At 53.8% G+C, this 16,984-nt stretch overlaps 1 protein-coding gene and 1 long non-coding RNA gene across 2 annotated transcripts in view; one reads left to right on the top strand and one right to left on the bottom strand.

The window, feature by feature from the left end:
• The window catches only part of LOC141976577 (uncharacterized), an 84,970-nt gene that overhangs the window by 56,144 nt on the left and 11,842 nt on the right, over positions 1–16,984 (bottom strand). The window lies entirely within an intron of this gene.
• On the top strand, positions 5,395–16,459 carry LOC141976581 (scavenger receptor cysteine-rich domain-containing group B protein-like). Its single transcript, XM_074937614.1, has 4 exons — positions 5,395–5,440; positions 13,644–13,973; positions 15,082–15,195; positions 16,192–16,459. Exons 1-4 carry the CDS (start codon positions 5,395–5,397, stop codon positions 16,320–16,322), a joined length of 621 nt encoding a protein of 206 aa, XP_074793715.1. The 3' UTR covers positions 16,323–16,459.

Raw genomic sequence — 16,984 nt, 5'->3', positions numbered from 1 at the left:
GTAATCAAGTCATGTCTTAACTTTCTCTTAATTAAACTAAATAGGATGAATGAACTATAAGGTGGATAGAAAGCTGTCTAGTTCGTCGGGCTCAACGAGTAGTGATCAACAGCTCAATGTCTAGTTGGCAGCTGGTATGAAGAGGACAACAAGGCGTCCAGTGGCTCCTTAAAGACTAACAGATTTATTTAGGCATAAGCTTTTGTGGGTAAAAAAACCCACTTCTTCAGATCCATGGAGTGAAAATTAGAGATGCAGGGATTATATACTGACACATGAAGAGAAGGGAGTTACCTTACAAGTGGAGAACCAGTGTTGACAGGGCCAATTCGATCAGGGTGGATGTAGTCCACTCCCAATAATTGATAAGGAGGTGTCAATTCCAGGAGAGGGAAAGCTGCTTTTGTAGTGAGCCAGCCACTCCCAGTTCCTATTCAAGCCCTAATTAATGGTGTTAAATTTGCAAATGAAGAAGAAGACATCAGGACATCAGAAATGGTAACATACAAAAGCCAGTAGGAGAACACTTCAGTCTTCCTGGACATTCTATAACAGATTTAAAAGTAGCCATACTTGAACAAAAAAACGTCAGAAACAGACTTCAAAGAGAAACTGCAGAACTAAAATTCATTTGCAAATTTAACACTATTTCACTAGAAGGGTGGTGAAGCACTGGAATGGGTTACCTAGGCAGGTGGTGGAATCTCCATCCTTAGAGGTTTTTAAGGCCTGGCTTGACAAAGCCGTGGCTGGGATGATTTAGTTGGGATTGGTCCTTCTTTGAGCAGGGGGTTGGACTAGATGACCTCCTGAGGTCTCTTCCAACCCTGATATTCTGTGATTCTATGACAGAGCTTCCTACGTTTTTTCATTGTGATGCAGGTTTTCCAGAACTCAGACCCTACTTGGCGCTCTTTTCTAAACCCTTTCCAATTGGTCATCATCCCGTTTGAAGAGTGGACACCAGAGCTGGATACAATATCTAGTAATGGTCTCGCTAATGCCGTTTACGGAGGTGATACCACTTCCCTGATCCCACTCAACATCATTCTCCAATTTATACATCCTGGGATTGCAGTGGCCCTCCTAGCTACAGCACCGAGCAGAGAGCTCATGTTCAGTTGGTTTCTACCACGACCACTACATTCTTTGCAGAGTCATTCCTTTCCACATTACAGTCCCCTGTACTGTACACGTGACCTATGTTATTTGGCCTATATCCCAAAAGGGACTCAGGCAGCCACATCCCAGTGCAGTCAATGGGACTTAGGCACCTAAATACCCTTGAAGACATGGGCCTTTGTTCCTAGGTGTGTGACCTCACACTTGTCTGTGTTTAAATACATGTTGTCCAAATGAGTCCATCTTACGAAGTGACCCAGTTTGCTGTGTAGAAAGGACCTGGCCTCATCATTATTTACCGCTCCACTAGTCTGTGTGTCTCCTGCAGACTTTACCAACAAGGAATTGATATACTCTTCTAGATCACTGATAAAGATATTGAATAGCACGGGATCAAGACCAGATCCCTGTGAGACCCCACCAGAAACAACCCCCCCACACACACGGATGACAAATCCCCATTTACAATTATTTTTGAGAGCCACTTTTTAATCCATTTGATCTGGGCTATGTTGGTTCTGTATAGTGTTAATGTTTCTTATCAGAATATCTAACTCCTTACAGAGTCTAAGTATGGGCAAGCTTCTGGCAGGTGGAGCTGGCAGCAAGGGTCAGGGTCCATACAAAACAGAAAAAACACAATACAAAACAAAGCAAAACAGAACCGGCTCAAGCCCCCACCCACTGATCTGGGAAAATTAAACACCACCTTGGGCGCCTCGCAAAGGCAATACTTGCCAACTTGCAAGCACTGACTCTGCGTATAGCAAAGATAATATCTAATGAAAAGGCAAAAGGAACCCGCATTAGTTTGGGAAAACACCACAACCACCATTCAAAAGCATATGACCATGAGCAAATACCCACCCCAGAGTATGTTGGGCAAGTGTCCTTTCCCTCATTCAGATCGTGCTTACATATAGTACATAAATACTGTTATATTTATCAACCGAACCTGTAATCCTGCTTCTTCCCAAAGGCAAAACAGAAATACTGATCTCCCATGTCTGCCTTTTCTGCATCCTTATTGACAATTTTACCATCCCTGCCATGCATCGGCTCTAGGCCATTCCTAGAATTTCTGTTTGTTCCTGATACATTACAAACACTACTTTTTACTGTAGTTATTCCTTTTTGATCGGAGCAGTTAGCTAATTTTCAGGATCAAGTGGGTTGTTTCTGATAGAAGGGGAGATTGAAGATGCTGTAGCTAAGCGGGCAAACGTGATCCTGAGATGTATAAGTGGAGGAATATCAAGTAAGAGGAGGGAGACAGTTATTAACATTGCTGGATTTCTGCAACGCAGCCCTGGTTATGTACAAAGCATGTACAAAGTCCCGTCTCGCTGAACACAGCAGAAATCAAACAAAGGGGGAGAGTTTTGTTGCTCACAGTTCAAAGTCTCTCTCAGCTCACCCTGACCCCAAAGCTCTTAGCAGGTTTCAGAAGGTCACATGATCAGCGATTCTCTGGCTGTGTCTGGGCTTCTTTGCTCCTTCTCTGCGTCATTCTCTGTAACTTAAGACTCAGATAAAGATCCAGCATCAGCCCCATCTGTTGGTATTGGTGCTGTCTGCACTGATCACTAGAGCTTTCCCCTCCCTACTGCCAGTTAAATGAGAATTTAAAACAATAACTCCTAGGAACCCAGGTACTCTGCCATCCACACAGGTTTCCTTGTCACTCTGCCTGCTCGAGTTCTGTATTCGCTCATGGAGACATCAGTCATAGCTGGACCTAGATTATCAGTGAGTTCAGGGCTCATGCCCTCTCGGTGAGGCCTATCTGTGGTGGACAGGCTGTCTGTAGAAGAGTATCAGTGTTGTGGACAGGCGGTCTGTAGAAGATGGCAGTGTGCTGAGGTAAGCTGCATGCTCTAGCTTTCGGTATCAGCAAGGATAAGTTGTTCAGCTGTTAATGACCACGTAAAGTCCCCTCCAAAAAGGAGTACGTTTGGGATTGTTTTCCAGGAGGCTTTTTCCAGTCGTGTAGCCGCTGCTGCACCTTCTGTCCTTCCTGCACGGGCATTCCATTCTCCTCTCTCCTGGCATCTCGTGTCTGCCACGCTCCCTTCCGGCTCCTCTTTTCCTCCACCTGCTGGAATGCTGTCCTCAGGCCACTGAGACAAGGCCAGGGTTACACTACACAATTACTTCGGTATAACTACGTTGCTCAGGGCTGTGAAAAATCCGCACCCCTGAGTGACGTAGCTATACAGACCTCAGCTCCCCATGTAGACAGTGCTATGTTGGCAGGAGAGCGTCTCCCGTGGACATACCTACTGCCTCTCACGGAGACGGAGTTAGTAAGCCATCCGGAGAGCTCTCCCCTCGGCTGAGAGCAGTGGCTTTCAATCTGTGGTCCGCGGGCCCCGGGTGTTTGCAGACTGTGCCTAACGGGTCAACAAAAGGTTGTCGTTACCATAGAACCGTGGTTTTCAGCCTGTGGTCCATGAACCCTTGGGGGACCACAGACTATTTCTGAGATTTCCAAAGGGGTCCCCTCCTCCATTCGAAATATTTCAAGGTTCGCAAATGAAAAAAGGTTGAAACCCCCTGGCTTAGAGCGTCTTCATCAGAAGCGCTACAGCAGCGCAGCTACAATGAGTTGGTAGTGTCGACCTGCCCTAAGACTCCACTGCATCTCTGAGCTGTGAGGGTGCAGGGGGCCTGGCCAGTGCTTGCTGCTGAACAGCAAGTCCCTGAGAAGCCTGGGTTTTCAGGGTCCACAAATTATCTCAGAAGCAGAGTAAGGGATAGTTGATTGATGGCTGTGCTAAGATAACAGATGATATCTTCATTTCCCAATCTTGTTGGTCTTCATCGACTCAGGCTGTAAGAATGGAACCAGTGGTGTGGTTTACTCTCTCCACTGCCCCTTTACTCACAGGATAGGCAACACGGGTACTCACCTTGGTTATCTGGAGTTCTCAGCAAACCTCGTGCAGTAACCGTGATACAAAGTCCTTCTCCTCATAACTGCAGACGCAGCCTGGTGGGATGAACTGCAACCCTATCTGTTTCATCAGTGCAGTCATAGCTGTTTCAGTCCTTTCACCCTTCAGTCACTGCAGCACCACATGCTTTGGGAAAGTGTCGTACATGGTCAGTGACTACCAATTTCCAAGCAGTGTTTCTGGCAGTGGGCTTTTCAAGTCCATCTGTGTGACCATTAGTAGGTTGGGGCAGGGCATGACTCCCAAAGGACTTTTGCCTCTCCCTGCTGACAGATAAGACAGGAAAGTATCAGATCCTTAATATCTGCAGAGAGGAGCAGCAAGAACATGTGTTGGATACATAACTCAGGTTATTGGGTCTGACGAAAAAGGGAGACAAGCTTCTTGTGGCATACATGGGAACTGGAGAATACTGCAGTGTATCAATTTGCCAAGGATGTTGAGCTCTGTGATAGCGTGAACCCAGGGGGATGGAAGGATGACTGAGCCAATTGGAGGGGAGATGAGAGGAGGACACCTTTGCCCAAGGGAGGGTGAGCGATCTCCTGCCTCGCCTTGCTTAGGGAGTGTGAGTAATCTCCTGCCTCACTGTGTCCGAGGCAGTGTGAGAGATTTCCTGCCTCGCCCTGCCCGAGGGAGTTTGAGCGATCTATTGCCTTGCTGTGCCTGAGGTAGTGTTAATGATCTCCTGCCTTACTGTGCCAGAGGAGGAATCTCCTGCCTGGCCCTGCTCAGGGTGTGTGACACTATGGGCAATAGATCTATTGTGATCCTGGGATGCATAAACAGGGGAATCTCAAATGGGAGCAGAGAGGTGATTTTACCTCTGTACTTGGCACTGGTGTGACTGCTTCTGGAATCCTGTGTCCAGTTCTGGTGTCCAGAATTAAAGAAGGATGTTGATCAATTGGAGAGGGTTCAGCGAAGAGCCACGAGACTGATTAAAGCATTAGAAAACATGCTTTGTAATGGTAGACTCAAGGAGCTCAATCTATTTAACAAAGAGAAGGTTAAAGGGTGATGTGGGGGGGGGTGCACTCACCCCATACTGGAAGGGGAAGTGTTAACTCCCTGCTGTGAGCTGAGGAAGTCATATCCCCAGGTCCCTACTGGGCATGCTCCAGGTGCAGCCCTAGTATAAAAGGGAGCAGCTAGGCTCAGTTTGGGCTGACCACTGAGGAGGAAAGATGTTCCTTGCTGGCTCCTGCCCAGGAACAGCTGGAACCCCTGACTGTGGATGCCGGAGGCACCGAGACCAGAGATATGCCCAAGTGCATGTGGACACCCGAGAGGGATCAGAGTCACTGGGAACCGCATGCTCGAGAAGCCTGGTGATCTTGACGGCAGCTCCAAGAGACATGGTAGGAAGTGGCCCGGGGGGGACGAGCTATAGTCCTGTGGGAAGTTGGTGTATTTTGGTTGGAGCTCTGCTGACTCAGTGACGGAGCGCTCCGCCACTGGTAGGGGGCCCTGGGCTGGGACCCAGTGGAGCAGGGTGGGCCTGGGTCCTCCTACCCTGGCCGCCTCACACACCCCCAGCTGGTGGCCCATTGGCACTGACTGCAGGACCTTACTGCCCTGCAGATCAGGGCGACTCTGCTGACTCTGGCCACAAGGCCTTACTGCCCTGCGAGTGAGGGCAACTCTGCTGACTCTGGCCATTGGGCCACACAGCCCTGAGACACGGGCAGTCCTATTGGCTCTGGCCTTTGGGCCATCCAGCCCTGAGGGAGAGGGCATCTGTATCGACCTTTACCATTAGGTTTTCTATCCGAGGACAAGGGGAGAAGAATTGACTCTGACCACTCAGCCATACCATCCCAGAGGCAGAGGCAATTACATCGACCGTAGCCATTGGCCTCATGGCGCTGAGGCAGAGGGCAGCTCAGAGTATGGGGTGCACTCACCCACATTCGCTGTGGTTCTCTCACCCCGTCACACATGGTGCAGAACGTGGGCACCGATCGAAGCCTCCTGATAGGCTTACGCTAGGAACCTGACAGAGGGACGGGTTTTCCATGTGTGTGTTGTAGTGCATTAGCACTGGGAGAATATTAGGATTAGAAGTGGAGTTTGACAAAGTCTTGCAGTGGTTACCTGAGAGCCAGCGACCACAAGCAACAGCAGCACCAGGCGGAGCTGTTGCAACCGATTGCTAACTAGCAACAGCTACTGATGAGTGAATGGCCTGTGCAGCCACAGGGCCAGCAGCAAAGGCTAGTTCAGCAGATGGCAATGCTACTGTGGCCTGGGGGGCTTTGACTGTCACCCCGACAGAGTCCAACCCAGGGTCCATGCTGCCTGGCCTCCCACTGCAACTTGCCAAGATGGGGCCTGGGGATGACCCCAAGGCCTTCCCAGTGACTTTTAAAGGGTGGCCATGGCAGCTCAGTGACCTCCAGAACACTGGGCTACCCTTCTAGCCCCATACCTGGGGCCAGCCCAGCTGTCTTACCAAAACTTGGATTATGTCAAGGTGAAGGTGGCCATCCTTGACCAGACTGGTACCAGCAGTGGTCCCATCGTGAGCGGTTCCCCACCGGGGCTAGACCGAGGTGCAGGAGCCCAATGCCTCAGAGATTATGCCTGGAGGTGGCTGGAGCCCAACAAGAGGTCTGGAGCCCAGGAGGCAGAGGCTGTAAACCTCGAGCAGTTCACCCAAATCCTCCTGGCAGGAGGGAAGAAAAGGGTATAGTGACACCAGCCTGTGACACCTGTGGATGCCGTTGTACTGCTGGAAGATTACTTAACAGCCGAAAGTGTGGAGCAATCTCACACGACTGGTGAGTCAGGGGGAAGAGGTAAGCCGTTGGGGAAAGTACACACCAGACTAAACCTGGAGGGCCATGACATTCATCTGGGTGCCCGGGCATTACCTCAGACCTGACCCGGAGGTTGATGGCCACCCGAGTCTCAACTCGGCAGGAGGAAGACCCCTGAGCAGAGACTGGCTTGGTAAAAGCATACCCATCAGCTGAGGAAGCCCGGGACTGTTCTTGTGTGTGTGGCCAAGAGGGATATTTCCTCTGGGATTGTCACTATATGGATAGTAACTGTTTGGGTATCCAGACCACGCACTTGAAAGAGGACCCCGGGGATGCTCGGAGTCCCTGTGCTTGTAAATGGGACACCCGCGGTGGCGCTGATTGTCTCTGGATGTAGCCAGACCCTTTTCCAGGGTGAACTGATCCCAGATCCTGAGCCAAACAAGACCCAAATACCATTACAATGCATCCATGGAGATGTGCGCTCTTATCCAACTACCTGGGCAACGCTAGACATCTCCCACCGTAGTGCAGCCCTTCCAGTTGGTGTGGCCCCTAAACTGGACTATCCAGTGATCTTGGGGTGGGACTAGCTGTGGTTTTGGAAACTCTTGCAAGGATGCACCCATTACTCGCTAATAGCGGAAAATGATGGGACAACACTGAGGGAGCTCCTCAGTCACAGCCTAGAAGACCCTCTCAGCTTGTGAGGATCCCTGATCTATGGGTGTGTCTGCCTGAGTGAGAGACAAGAAGATTCACATGCAGAACTTGAGAGTGATGGTGATTTCGTCCGCAAACAACGAGAGGACCTGACTCTTAGTCGAGCCTGGGAACAGGCCATACTTAAGGACCAGGAGGAAGAGGGTATGCCCCAGACCTCTTGGGGCCCTACTTCAAGATGGGACTGCCTCTATAGGGTAGTGGAGGAACCCCAGACCTAAGAAATGCTCTGACAGCTGTTGGTTATTTGAAAATTGTACTGGGGCCTTTTACATGTGGCCCACTCAGAGAAAAAACCCTCCAGAGGGTATCACGGAGGTTCTTCTGGCCTGGCATCCATCGAGAGGGTGAAGGGAGTGGCTCATCATGTGTTGCAGTTGCGGGAACGATTCCTGATGCTGGGGACCTTTGCAAGAGAAAATTTAACACAGGCCCAGAGGACCCAGGCTCAGCAATATAACAGAGGGGCCCACTTACCGAGTTTCAAACCGGGTTCTACTCCTGTTACCTTCGATGGAATCCAAACTCCTGGCTAAGTGGCAAGGTCCCTTCAAGGTCACTCGGCGGGTCAGACCAGTAGATTATGAAATCTAGCTACCAGTGTGATGTCGTGCAATGCGCATGTATCATGTTAATCTGCTGAAGGCATGGAAAGCTAGGGGGGCCCTCCTTATCAACCCCTATTCCTCCAAACCAGAGCTTGGACTGCTAGTTGACGGTCCTCTTGAGGCTGGACCACACAGCTCTGAGGTGCAGGGGAAGTCCTATTGACTCTGGCCATTGGGCCACACAGCCCTGAGGGATAAAGGATCCATATCAACGCTTACCATCAGGTTTTCTACCCCCTGAGGACAAGGGCAGCCGAATTGACTCTGATCACTAGGCTATACAGTACTGGAGGCAGAGGCAATTGTATTGACTCTAGCCATTTGGCCTCACCGACCTGAGGCAGCTCGGAGGATGGGGGTGCACTCACCCCACACTGGATGGGGGTCCCCCACCCCGTCACAGGTGATTTGATCACAATCTATAAGTCCCTACATAGGGAACAGTCTAGCCGAGAAGGGTATAGTACAATCCAGTGGCTGGAAGATGAAGCTGGACAAATTCAGACTGGAAATAAAGCATACATTTGTACCAGTGACAGTAATTAAGCACTGGAACAATTTTCCAAGGGTTGTGGTGGATTCTCCATTGCTGGCAATTTTTTAATCAAGATTGGACGTTTTTCTAAACCATCTGCTCTAGGAATTGTTTCTGGACAGTTCTCTGGCCTGTGTTATACCGGAGGTGAGAATAGATGATCACGATGGTCCCTTCTGGCTTTAGAACCTACAAAACTGACACCAGTTCCAACAGATGATTCCCTAACAAAGTAGGATCAAGGGGTCCCAGCACATCCCAGTGCTGCTCCCTTTTCTCGAGAATCTTCCACCCCAGTGTGATCGCTGGGATTCGGTGTTCCCAAGGATTTGACTCTGTGGCCCCTGTCAAAGTCCCTCTTCTGCTGAGTTTTCTATTCATCTTCCTTCTCCTGAACTCTCTGGAACTCAGACCAGCAACAGTCTAGTTGGGTACATTTTGGGGTCATTCTGATAGTTGGCTGACCCTCAGCCCTACCATGAGCCTGTCTCTGATACGTTCTTCACTCACCACCCAATAGCCACAGTGTTCGACTAGGTGCTCCTGGGCTCTTATAACTCATTCGCTGGCTCCCCCTTCTCTGGCTTACATAAGTGAAATTGTTCCTGTTCAGACACCACCGTGCAGCGTGGCATGAAATGCTCATCCAGTTCTTCCTTCACTGTCTTGAACGGTTTCATCTGAGCAGCTGTGAAGCTTCTGGGAGGGACAACGACTCTGCTGCAGGCCCATTGTACAGTGCACGGCATTCCCTTGTTTCTCCTCTGATTGCTGAGCTCAGAAAGACTTACACCTGAGGGAATTTCTGCAATCTGCCTACCCAGAGTGGCCAACCCGCAGGGTGCTGTCAATCACATTCTGCAGGGGTGGAGTTTGGAAACGGCTGGGTCAGATGGAGCTGTTTCTGCTGTGTTACCAGACCCTTCCCCTTTTTCTGTGCTGCCTTTGTGTAGCCTAGGGTGATGTGGCCCAGTAAGGAAGCATTTGTTGACAGATGTTGCTCTGGGTCTCATCTAGGGTTGCCAACAGTCCCATATTACAAGGGATGTAGCTTATTTAAACAGAAAATTGCCTGTCCCGTACTGAGTCAGCACGGGACACCTTTAATCCTGTATCCCAACGGCAGGGGCCAGTACTCACAGACACATCTTTCCACTCCCCTCCCGACCCTTCAGTGCTTCTCAGGGAAAGCAGACAAGGCTGCGCTCAGGGTCGGGAGGGGAGTAGAAAGATGCGCCTGTGAATACTGGACCCCTGCTGGACAGGGCCCCTGCTGACTCCAGCCCTTGAGCACGGCCCCGGTGCAGGCTCCGTCTAAGAGGGTGAGTGGACGGGGCTGTGTCCATGGAGCTGTGCTGAAGGGCCAGGGTCAGGAAGGGGCTCTGTCTGGCAGGGGGGTCAGTACTCCCGGGGTGTAGCCTCCCCGCTCGCAGAGTCTTGCCAACGTCCCCCGTAGGGTTCACAGCCCTGCAGCAGGCAAAGACCAGCAACTGCAGCCTCCAACTCGGCACCTGGCGCCCACGCAGAACCTGAAGAGGAGTCGCAGCAGCTGCTGACCCAGCACCTGAGGCCCTGGGATCTCTGCAGCATCTGGAGCTGGAGAGAGACAAGCCCTAGGAAGTCGGGGGTGGGAGGAAGGGACTTGCCACCAGGGGTTCAAGTCAAGACTGGGGACATCTGAGGTCTGGCCTGTATTTTTAAATACAATGTTGGCAACCCTCATCTTAGCTTCTGCATCCCTTACTCACCCACCCTCATTCCCTGCTGCAGCCTGGACTCACCACAACCCGTCTCTCTGGGCCCTCTGTGCATTTAGGCCTCTTCTCCATCTGCTCGGCTGTTAGCTCTGCAGCTTTGGGCTGTTCTGGCCTTGCTGGAAAGCCAACTGGTGTGTTTGTTTTCCTTTCTCCCTTTCCCCTTTCTGAGGGGGTGCACTGTGATCTCTTGGGCTTTTCTTCGATCCCACCCCTCACACCCTGTAGAGATGACAGATACCCAGGGCTGCCTTCAGTTCCTGTTTACACACAGAGACTCTTACCTATTTGCCCTGTGCCCCTAGTGATCGCGCTGAATGATCCCAACTAACCCTGCAATCCCCACCAGCCCCAGCATAACTGTACTGAAGTGCACTGGCCATAGATTATATACACTGATACTTTAGGTTCCCTTATCAACTGTCTGCATCTCCTTACTGCTAATTTATAGCCTTCGCTTTCAGCTTCCCTCATTTTCTGTTTGTTAGATATTGTTTTTAATTATTCATCATCATTATTATTTGTTGCTGCATTACTTCCCTTCTTAACCAGAATATTTTTTTAACCAACTAATCCATCTTCTGTGATTGTGGAGTTGACAGCTGGAGCTGGGGGGGGGTTGCAATGTTAGCTGGGATCATTCAGAGCAATCACTAGGGCATCCTAAACATTTTCCAATTATCATTCACAGTTTGGGTTTAAACCTTTCTTCTCAATCAATTTTTGCTCATAATTGTTTTCAGCTTTGGGAAACTGGCCCACCTGCCCTCCCTGTCCCAGCTTCACCAGAACAGGCCGCTAGAAGGAGCCAGCCCTTTTCATCTGCCCTGCTGGGCCCTGATCTCTCTCTGCTCCCCATGCTTCTAGGTGCTGAGGGACCAACTCTCGCTGATTCTGCCTGCAGCTGATCGTGGGAGACCTCTCAAGGCATCCCCTGGCGATCTGAAATCACTGCTCTTCCCTTCCAGCAGGGCAGCCTGTCAGGGCAGGGTGTGCCAAAGTGGTGGGGTGTCCAGCAGAGGGCAGCAAACATCTAGTACCCCCCATCATCACTGTCAGGGCAGTTTTGTGTTTGCACATAGCCAGTGTAATCAGGTCTGGATCACTTGCACCTCTGCACCTTCCCATTTGTAATTCTGTGATAAATTCTCCTTTATCCGTCAGTCTCCTGTAGGGCCAGCCCGAGGCAGGGGCCATACTTGTTGTGTTAGAAAATTATCACTGATCATTCTTAGAAACTCCAGGGATGTTTTTCTCGTGGCAGCACAAGATCCCTGCAGGCTCCCATACACTGATTCCCCAGAGCAACACAGAGTGTCTTTCAACACATTGCAGCAGGCGTTCAAAGTGCTGTTCACCCTAGTCTTTTTGATTTGGGGGGCGTTGCAGATCCCAGTGGTACCCCCTCTTGCCATGTCTCAATGGGAACAGTGTTCCCTATGCTTTCCATGTCCAGCACTGTTGAGTGCTCACTAACTGTAAAGCAAGTCAGGGTGCCACCCCCCCACTGCCACGTGCCCCCTCTGCTCTTCCTAAATGAGGAGTGTTGCCCATTTGTTGCATTTTCCATAGTGGGGCCTTGACGGGTGTTTCTGGGTAGAGAAGAAATTGATTACACAAGTCAAGTGTTTCTTTTGTGCAGTCTGGTTTATTTACAAAGTTCTGTTTCCCTGAACACAGTAGAGACAAGCAACAGCTGGCATTTTCCTTGCTCTCAATTTCCAGAGTCTGCCTCTCCAGCCAGTCCTGTGTCTCAAGGCGCTACGTTCCCTGTGTCACTACAGATCAGATGCACAGGAACCTCCCTAAGTCTTTATTCCCTTGGGGTATTTGCAGGCTCAGGCATTTCAGAAGTGGCTTCGCTCCGACTGGTGAACGGCCCGAGTCGCTGTGCTGGGAGAGTGGAGGTGCTTCATAACCAGCAGTGGGGAACTGTGTGTGATGATGGCTGGGGCTTGTCCGAGGCTGAAGTTGTGTGCAGGCAGCTGGGCTGTGGGACGGCATTATCAGCACCACATGGGGCTCACTTTGGACAAGGATCTGACCATGTGTGGCTGGATGAGGTTCAGTGCACAGGGGCAGAAGCTGCCCTCACCGAATGCAAGGCTAAGCCTTGGGGAGAGCATGGCTGTAACCCTGGAGAAGATGCCAGTGTTGTGTGCTCAGGTAACAAACAGGGTGGTAGGAGCCTGTGCTGCTGGAAGTGGGGTGGGGGCTCTGAAGAGGGTGCTAACCCCTGAGAGTCAGCCTAGGTGTGGTGGTGTATGTGTGTGTTTTGGGGTTTGTGTGTGATTGTCTCTGTACCTGTTTGTGGCAGCATCTGTGTGTGTGTGTGAAGGGGTGTGCACAGGACAGTCTATGAATACTTGCATACATGTGTGGCAGTTAGGGTTGCCAACCCTCCCAGACTGCCCGGGAGTCTCCCGGAATTGGCCTTGATCTCTGAGGCTACTGAAACCAATCCAGGAGATTTTAGGAGGTAAAGTCCAGCAGCGCAACAGGGCTAAGGCAGGCTCCCTACCTGCCCTGGCTCCGCATGGCTCCCGGAAGCAAGTACCACGTCCCTCTGACTCCTAGGCACAGGGGTGGCCAGGCAGTCTCTATGCGCTGCCTGATCCTGAGTGCTGACTCCGCAGCTCCCATTGGCTGCAGCTCCCATCCCCCTTCTGCACCCCAACCGCCTGCCCAGCCCTAAGCCCCCTCCCGCACCCAAACTCCCTCCCGAAGCCTGCACCCCACACCCCCTCCTGCACCCTAACTGCCTGTCCCAACCAGATGAAAGTGGGTGGGGGAGAGTGAGCGACAGAAGAAGGGAGGATGGAGTGAGTGGGGGCAGAACCTCGGAGAAGGGGGCAGGGCAAGAGTGTTTGGGTTTGTGCGATTAGACAGTTGGCAACCCTAATGGCAGTATGTGTGTATTTGAGGCAATGTGTGTATGGGTGAACAGGGCCATATAGCAGTTGTGCATGGGATTCTGTGTGTGTCTGCTTGTGTAGCAGCATATGTATGGGGGGGGGTTTGTGTGTGTGTGAGTGAATGCGCGCACACATGTACAAAGGTTGGATGAAATAGAAACGCTCCTCTATGCTCTGTGCAGACACACACACCCCATCCGCGTGCAGTGTCGGGTATTCGGGCGTCTGGCAGCAGGGAACAGCCTCTCGTGCTTTGTGTTTCAGATCAGGGCCAGCTGAGGCTGCGGCTGACAAGTGGCCCAAGCTCCTGCTCTGGGCGAGTGGAGGTGCTGATTAACGACACCTGGGGTGCCGTGTGTGATGCCGGCTGGGGCCTGCCGGAGGCGGGGGTTGTGTGCAAGCAGCTGGGCTGCGGCACGGCGCTGTCGGCCCCGGGTGTTGCTCAGTTCGGTCACGGGGCCGGCGACGTCTGGCTGGAGGGCGTGAGCTGCTTGGGCCAGGAGTCTCTCATCACTGAGTGCCAGCTGAGCCGGCTGGGTCCCGGGCTGTGTGGCCGTGGCTCCGAGGCCAGCGTGGTGTGTGCTGGGCAGGCCGGTGAGTGACCAGCGCTGTGCGCCGTAGCCATGCCCATGTTCCTGCAGACATGGGGTGGGCGGGAGGGACACCCTGGCCATGCCAGGGGGTGGCCGGGCTCCAGGGGGGCAGCGCCAGGGCTCCTGCTCACCACACCGAGGATGTCCCAGCGGTTCCGACAGCCCTGCTCAGCCTGGGGCACCACTCCTGGGTCTCTGAGCAGCCTCCTCTGCCACGGGGCTCCCTCTCCTGCCAGCCCTGGCTCCGGTGCTGGAGGCTGCAACCCCTGCAGGCAAACCCAGAGCACAGATCTGGGGGGCAGAGAGCCTGTGGGGCCTGGGGAGGAGTCTGGGGGGCAGGGCCTCTGGGAGCTAGTGCCCCCAACCCTCTCTCTAACACATCCCCCCACCCTCCCCCAGACTCCTTGGGCTGGGAGTGTTCCCTGGGGGCAGCCCAGCCCTGAGCCCCTTCCCACACCCCAACTCCGTGCCCCAGCCCTGAGCCCCCTCCTGCACCCAAACTCCCTCCCAGAGCCCATACCCCCTCCTGCACCCAACCCCCTGCCTCAGCCTGGTGAAAGTGAGTGAGGGTGGGGGAGAGCGAGCCATGGAGGCTGGGGGGGGAACGGAGTGAGAAGGGGTGAGGCCTGGGGAAGGGGCGGGGCAAGGGTGTTTGGGTTTGTGTGATTGACAGTTGACAACCCCTTAGCCATCCCCCACGCAGGGTCCTGCACTGTCCCACACTTCGCCCTCCTCCTCAGGGCCTGTGGCAGAGGGCGTGGGCTTGGCAGCCAAGGTTCTGAGCGCAAGAAACTCAATCCCAGGTCGGGCTGTGGGGTGGGGCAGGGAGGTGGCCTCAGGATGGGGGCTGTGGAGAGCAGAACAGAATCAGCTCCATAGGGACTGTGGGGCAGGGGAGGGAGTCAGCCGGTGGGGGGGTGGTGGCTGTGGGGTAGGGACAGTCGGGCCATGGGGGGTTATAGGCGAGGGGATGGAGTCAGCTTTGGCAGGGGGCTGTGGGCGGGGAGAGAGTCAGTCTCAGGGGCTGTGGGGCAGAGTCAGGGATCAGCCCCATGGTTGTGGCAGGTCCGTGGAGGGGGGCACAGCTCACTGCCTGGCTCTCTCCCCAGGCTCTGGGCTGCTCTGGTCCGTGCTCCTCAGCCTGGGTGCTGTCGTGGTGCTGATCTGCGGGGCCCTGCTCTGCTGGAGGAGGCGTCGGGGCAGAGCTGCTAGGAACCCCCTGGGTAAGAGGCCTGGACCCTGAGCACAGTGCTGCAAGGAAGCGGGGCTAGGATGAGGGTTGCTATCCTAACCCAGGAGTACAGCGCCAGCTGGAACCCAGTGCCCTGTCCATGCCCTGTGCTGCCTCCCTGCATGGGGCCCTGCTGCTCTCACAGCTACTGGGACCCTGCTCTGACTGCCACGCACAGGCCCACGGTCCCAGCCTGCGGGTGCCCCGTCCCTACAGCCCTGCCCTGGCAGTGGGGTTGGGGTGCCAGGCATCCAGTTTTCAACCAGAACGCCTGTTCAAAAAATGACCATGGCAGCTCCGGTCAGTGGCTCAGCGGGGGCCTGGGGCTATGGCAGGCTCCACGCGCTGCCTCCGCCCCGAGTGCTTGCTCCACAGCTCCCATTGGACGGGAACTGCAACCAGTGGGAGCTGTGGGGGCAGTGCCTGCAGACATGAAAACAGTGCATAGACCCTCCCTGGTCGCTCATGCACCTAGGGGCCACAAGGACCTGGTGGCTGCTTCCCAGGAGCCGCGGTAAGCGGCGCCAGGACCTCGCACCTCTAACCCCCTCCTAGACCCCCACCCCCTGCTCCAGCCTGGAGTCCCCTCACTCAAACTCCCTCCTGGAGCCCGTACCCCCTGCCCCATACATCCCAACCTCCTGCCCCAGCCCCCTCCTGCTCTCCAAACCCCTCATCCCCATCTCCACTCCAGAGCCCACAGTCCCAGCTGGAGCCCACACCCTCTTCTGCACCCCAACCCCCTGCTCCAGCCAAGTGAAAGTGCGTGAGGGTGGGGGAGAGTGAGCAATGGAGGGAGGGGGCATGAAGCGAGTGGGGGCGGGGCCTTGGAGAAGGGGAGGGGCAGGGGTGTTCAGCTTTGTGTGATTCAAAAGTTGGCAACCCTACGGTGAGGTTCTATTTAAAAGGTCCCCTGGCACCTGGGTGAGGTGGTGCCAGGGGCAAAGGTCATTGGCCTGGGTGCTTCATCCTGTCCTCTTGCTTGCAGGCCATGTGCATCTGGAGGAGCTGGAGGCTCCAGGTACCCCACCCCAGACCCAGGAAGTGGCAAATCCAGAAACCCCCGAGGAGACCGACAACGAGATGACCTGGCTGGTGAGGGAAGACGTGGTGCTGTGAGAGCCGCATGCCAGCCAGGCTGGGCTGGGCTCAGCCTGCAGTGAGAGACGGGCCAGTGGGATCCTGCACAGAGCAGCCCCAGGGCTGCCAGCTGCCTGGGTTGTGGGGACGCTGATGGGGCTCCTCTGGGGGTTGGGGCTGGGAGTCTCCGCTCCCCCTGTGGAGCCCCTGGCTCCATTGTCCCCCGCAGCTCACCTGGAAGGTTCCCTGCTCCACCCCACCCCCAGCTTTCCCTGGTGTAGCTCCCAGCAGCTCCCATGCCCATCCCTGAGTAGCCTGTGCCCGTCATGCAGACAGCATGTGGTGCGCCATGCAGAACCATTGTCAGGTGCACAGGACAGCCGGTTCCGTCCCCACGCAATGACCATCCCAACATTTAAATGAGCTATGGGGAGAGACTGACTATGGGTGTCTGCCTGTGCCCGATGCGCCAGACCCTGGTAAAGCCTGGTGTTCTTATCTGTCTGTACCCAATGCCCCCTGAACTCGGGGCACCAGGCCCCATCTGTCTGTCTGTGCCAAATACACCCTGAGCTCAGGGCACCAGACCATGTCTGTCTGTGCAGCAGCCAGCCTGGGCCCCCAGTAAATGATGATTACAGTTTCTAGTGTGTAGATAAGGTGCAGAACTGAGTGCAGCTGCAGGATGGTGCCTTGCTTAA

Source organism: Natator depressus, chromosome 23 (genome assembly GCF_965152275.1).
Source record: "Natator depressus isolate rNatDep1 chromosome 23, rNatDep2.hap1, whole genome shotgun sequence".
NCBI classification, from domain to species: Eukaryota; Metazoa; Chordata; order Testudines; family Cheloniidae; genus Natator; species Natator depressus.
This window is presented reverse-complemented; position numbering and strand designations above follow the sequence as displayed.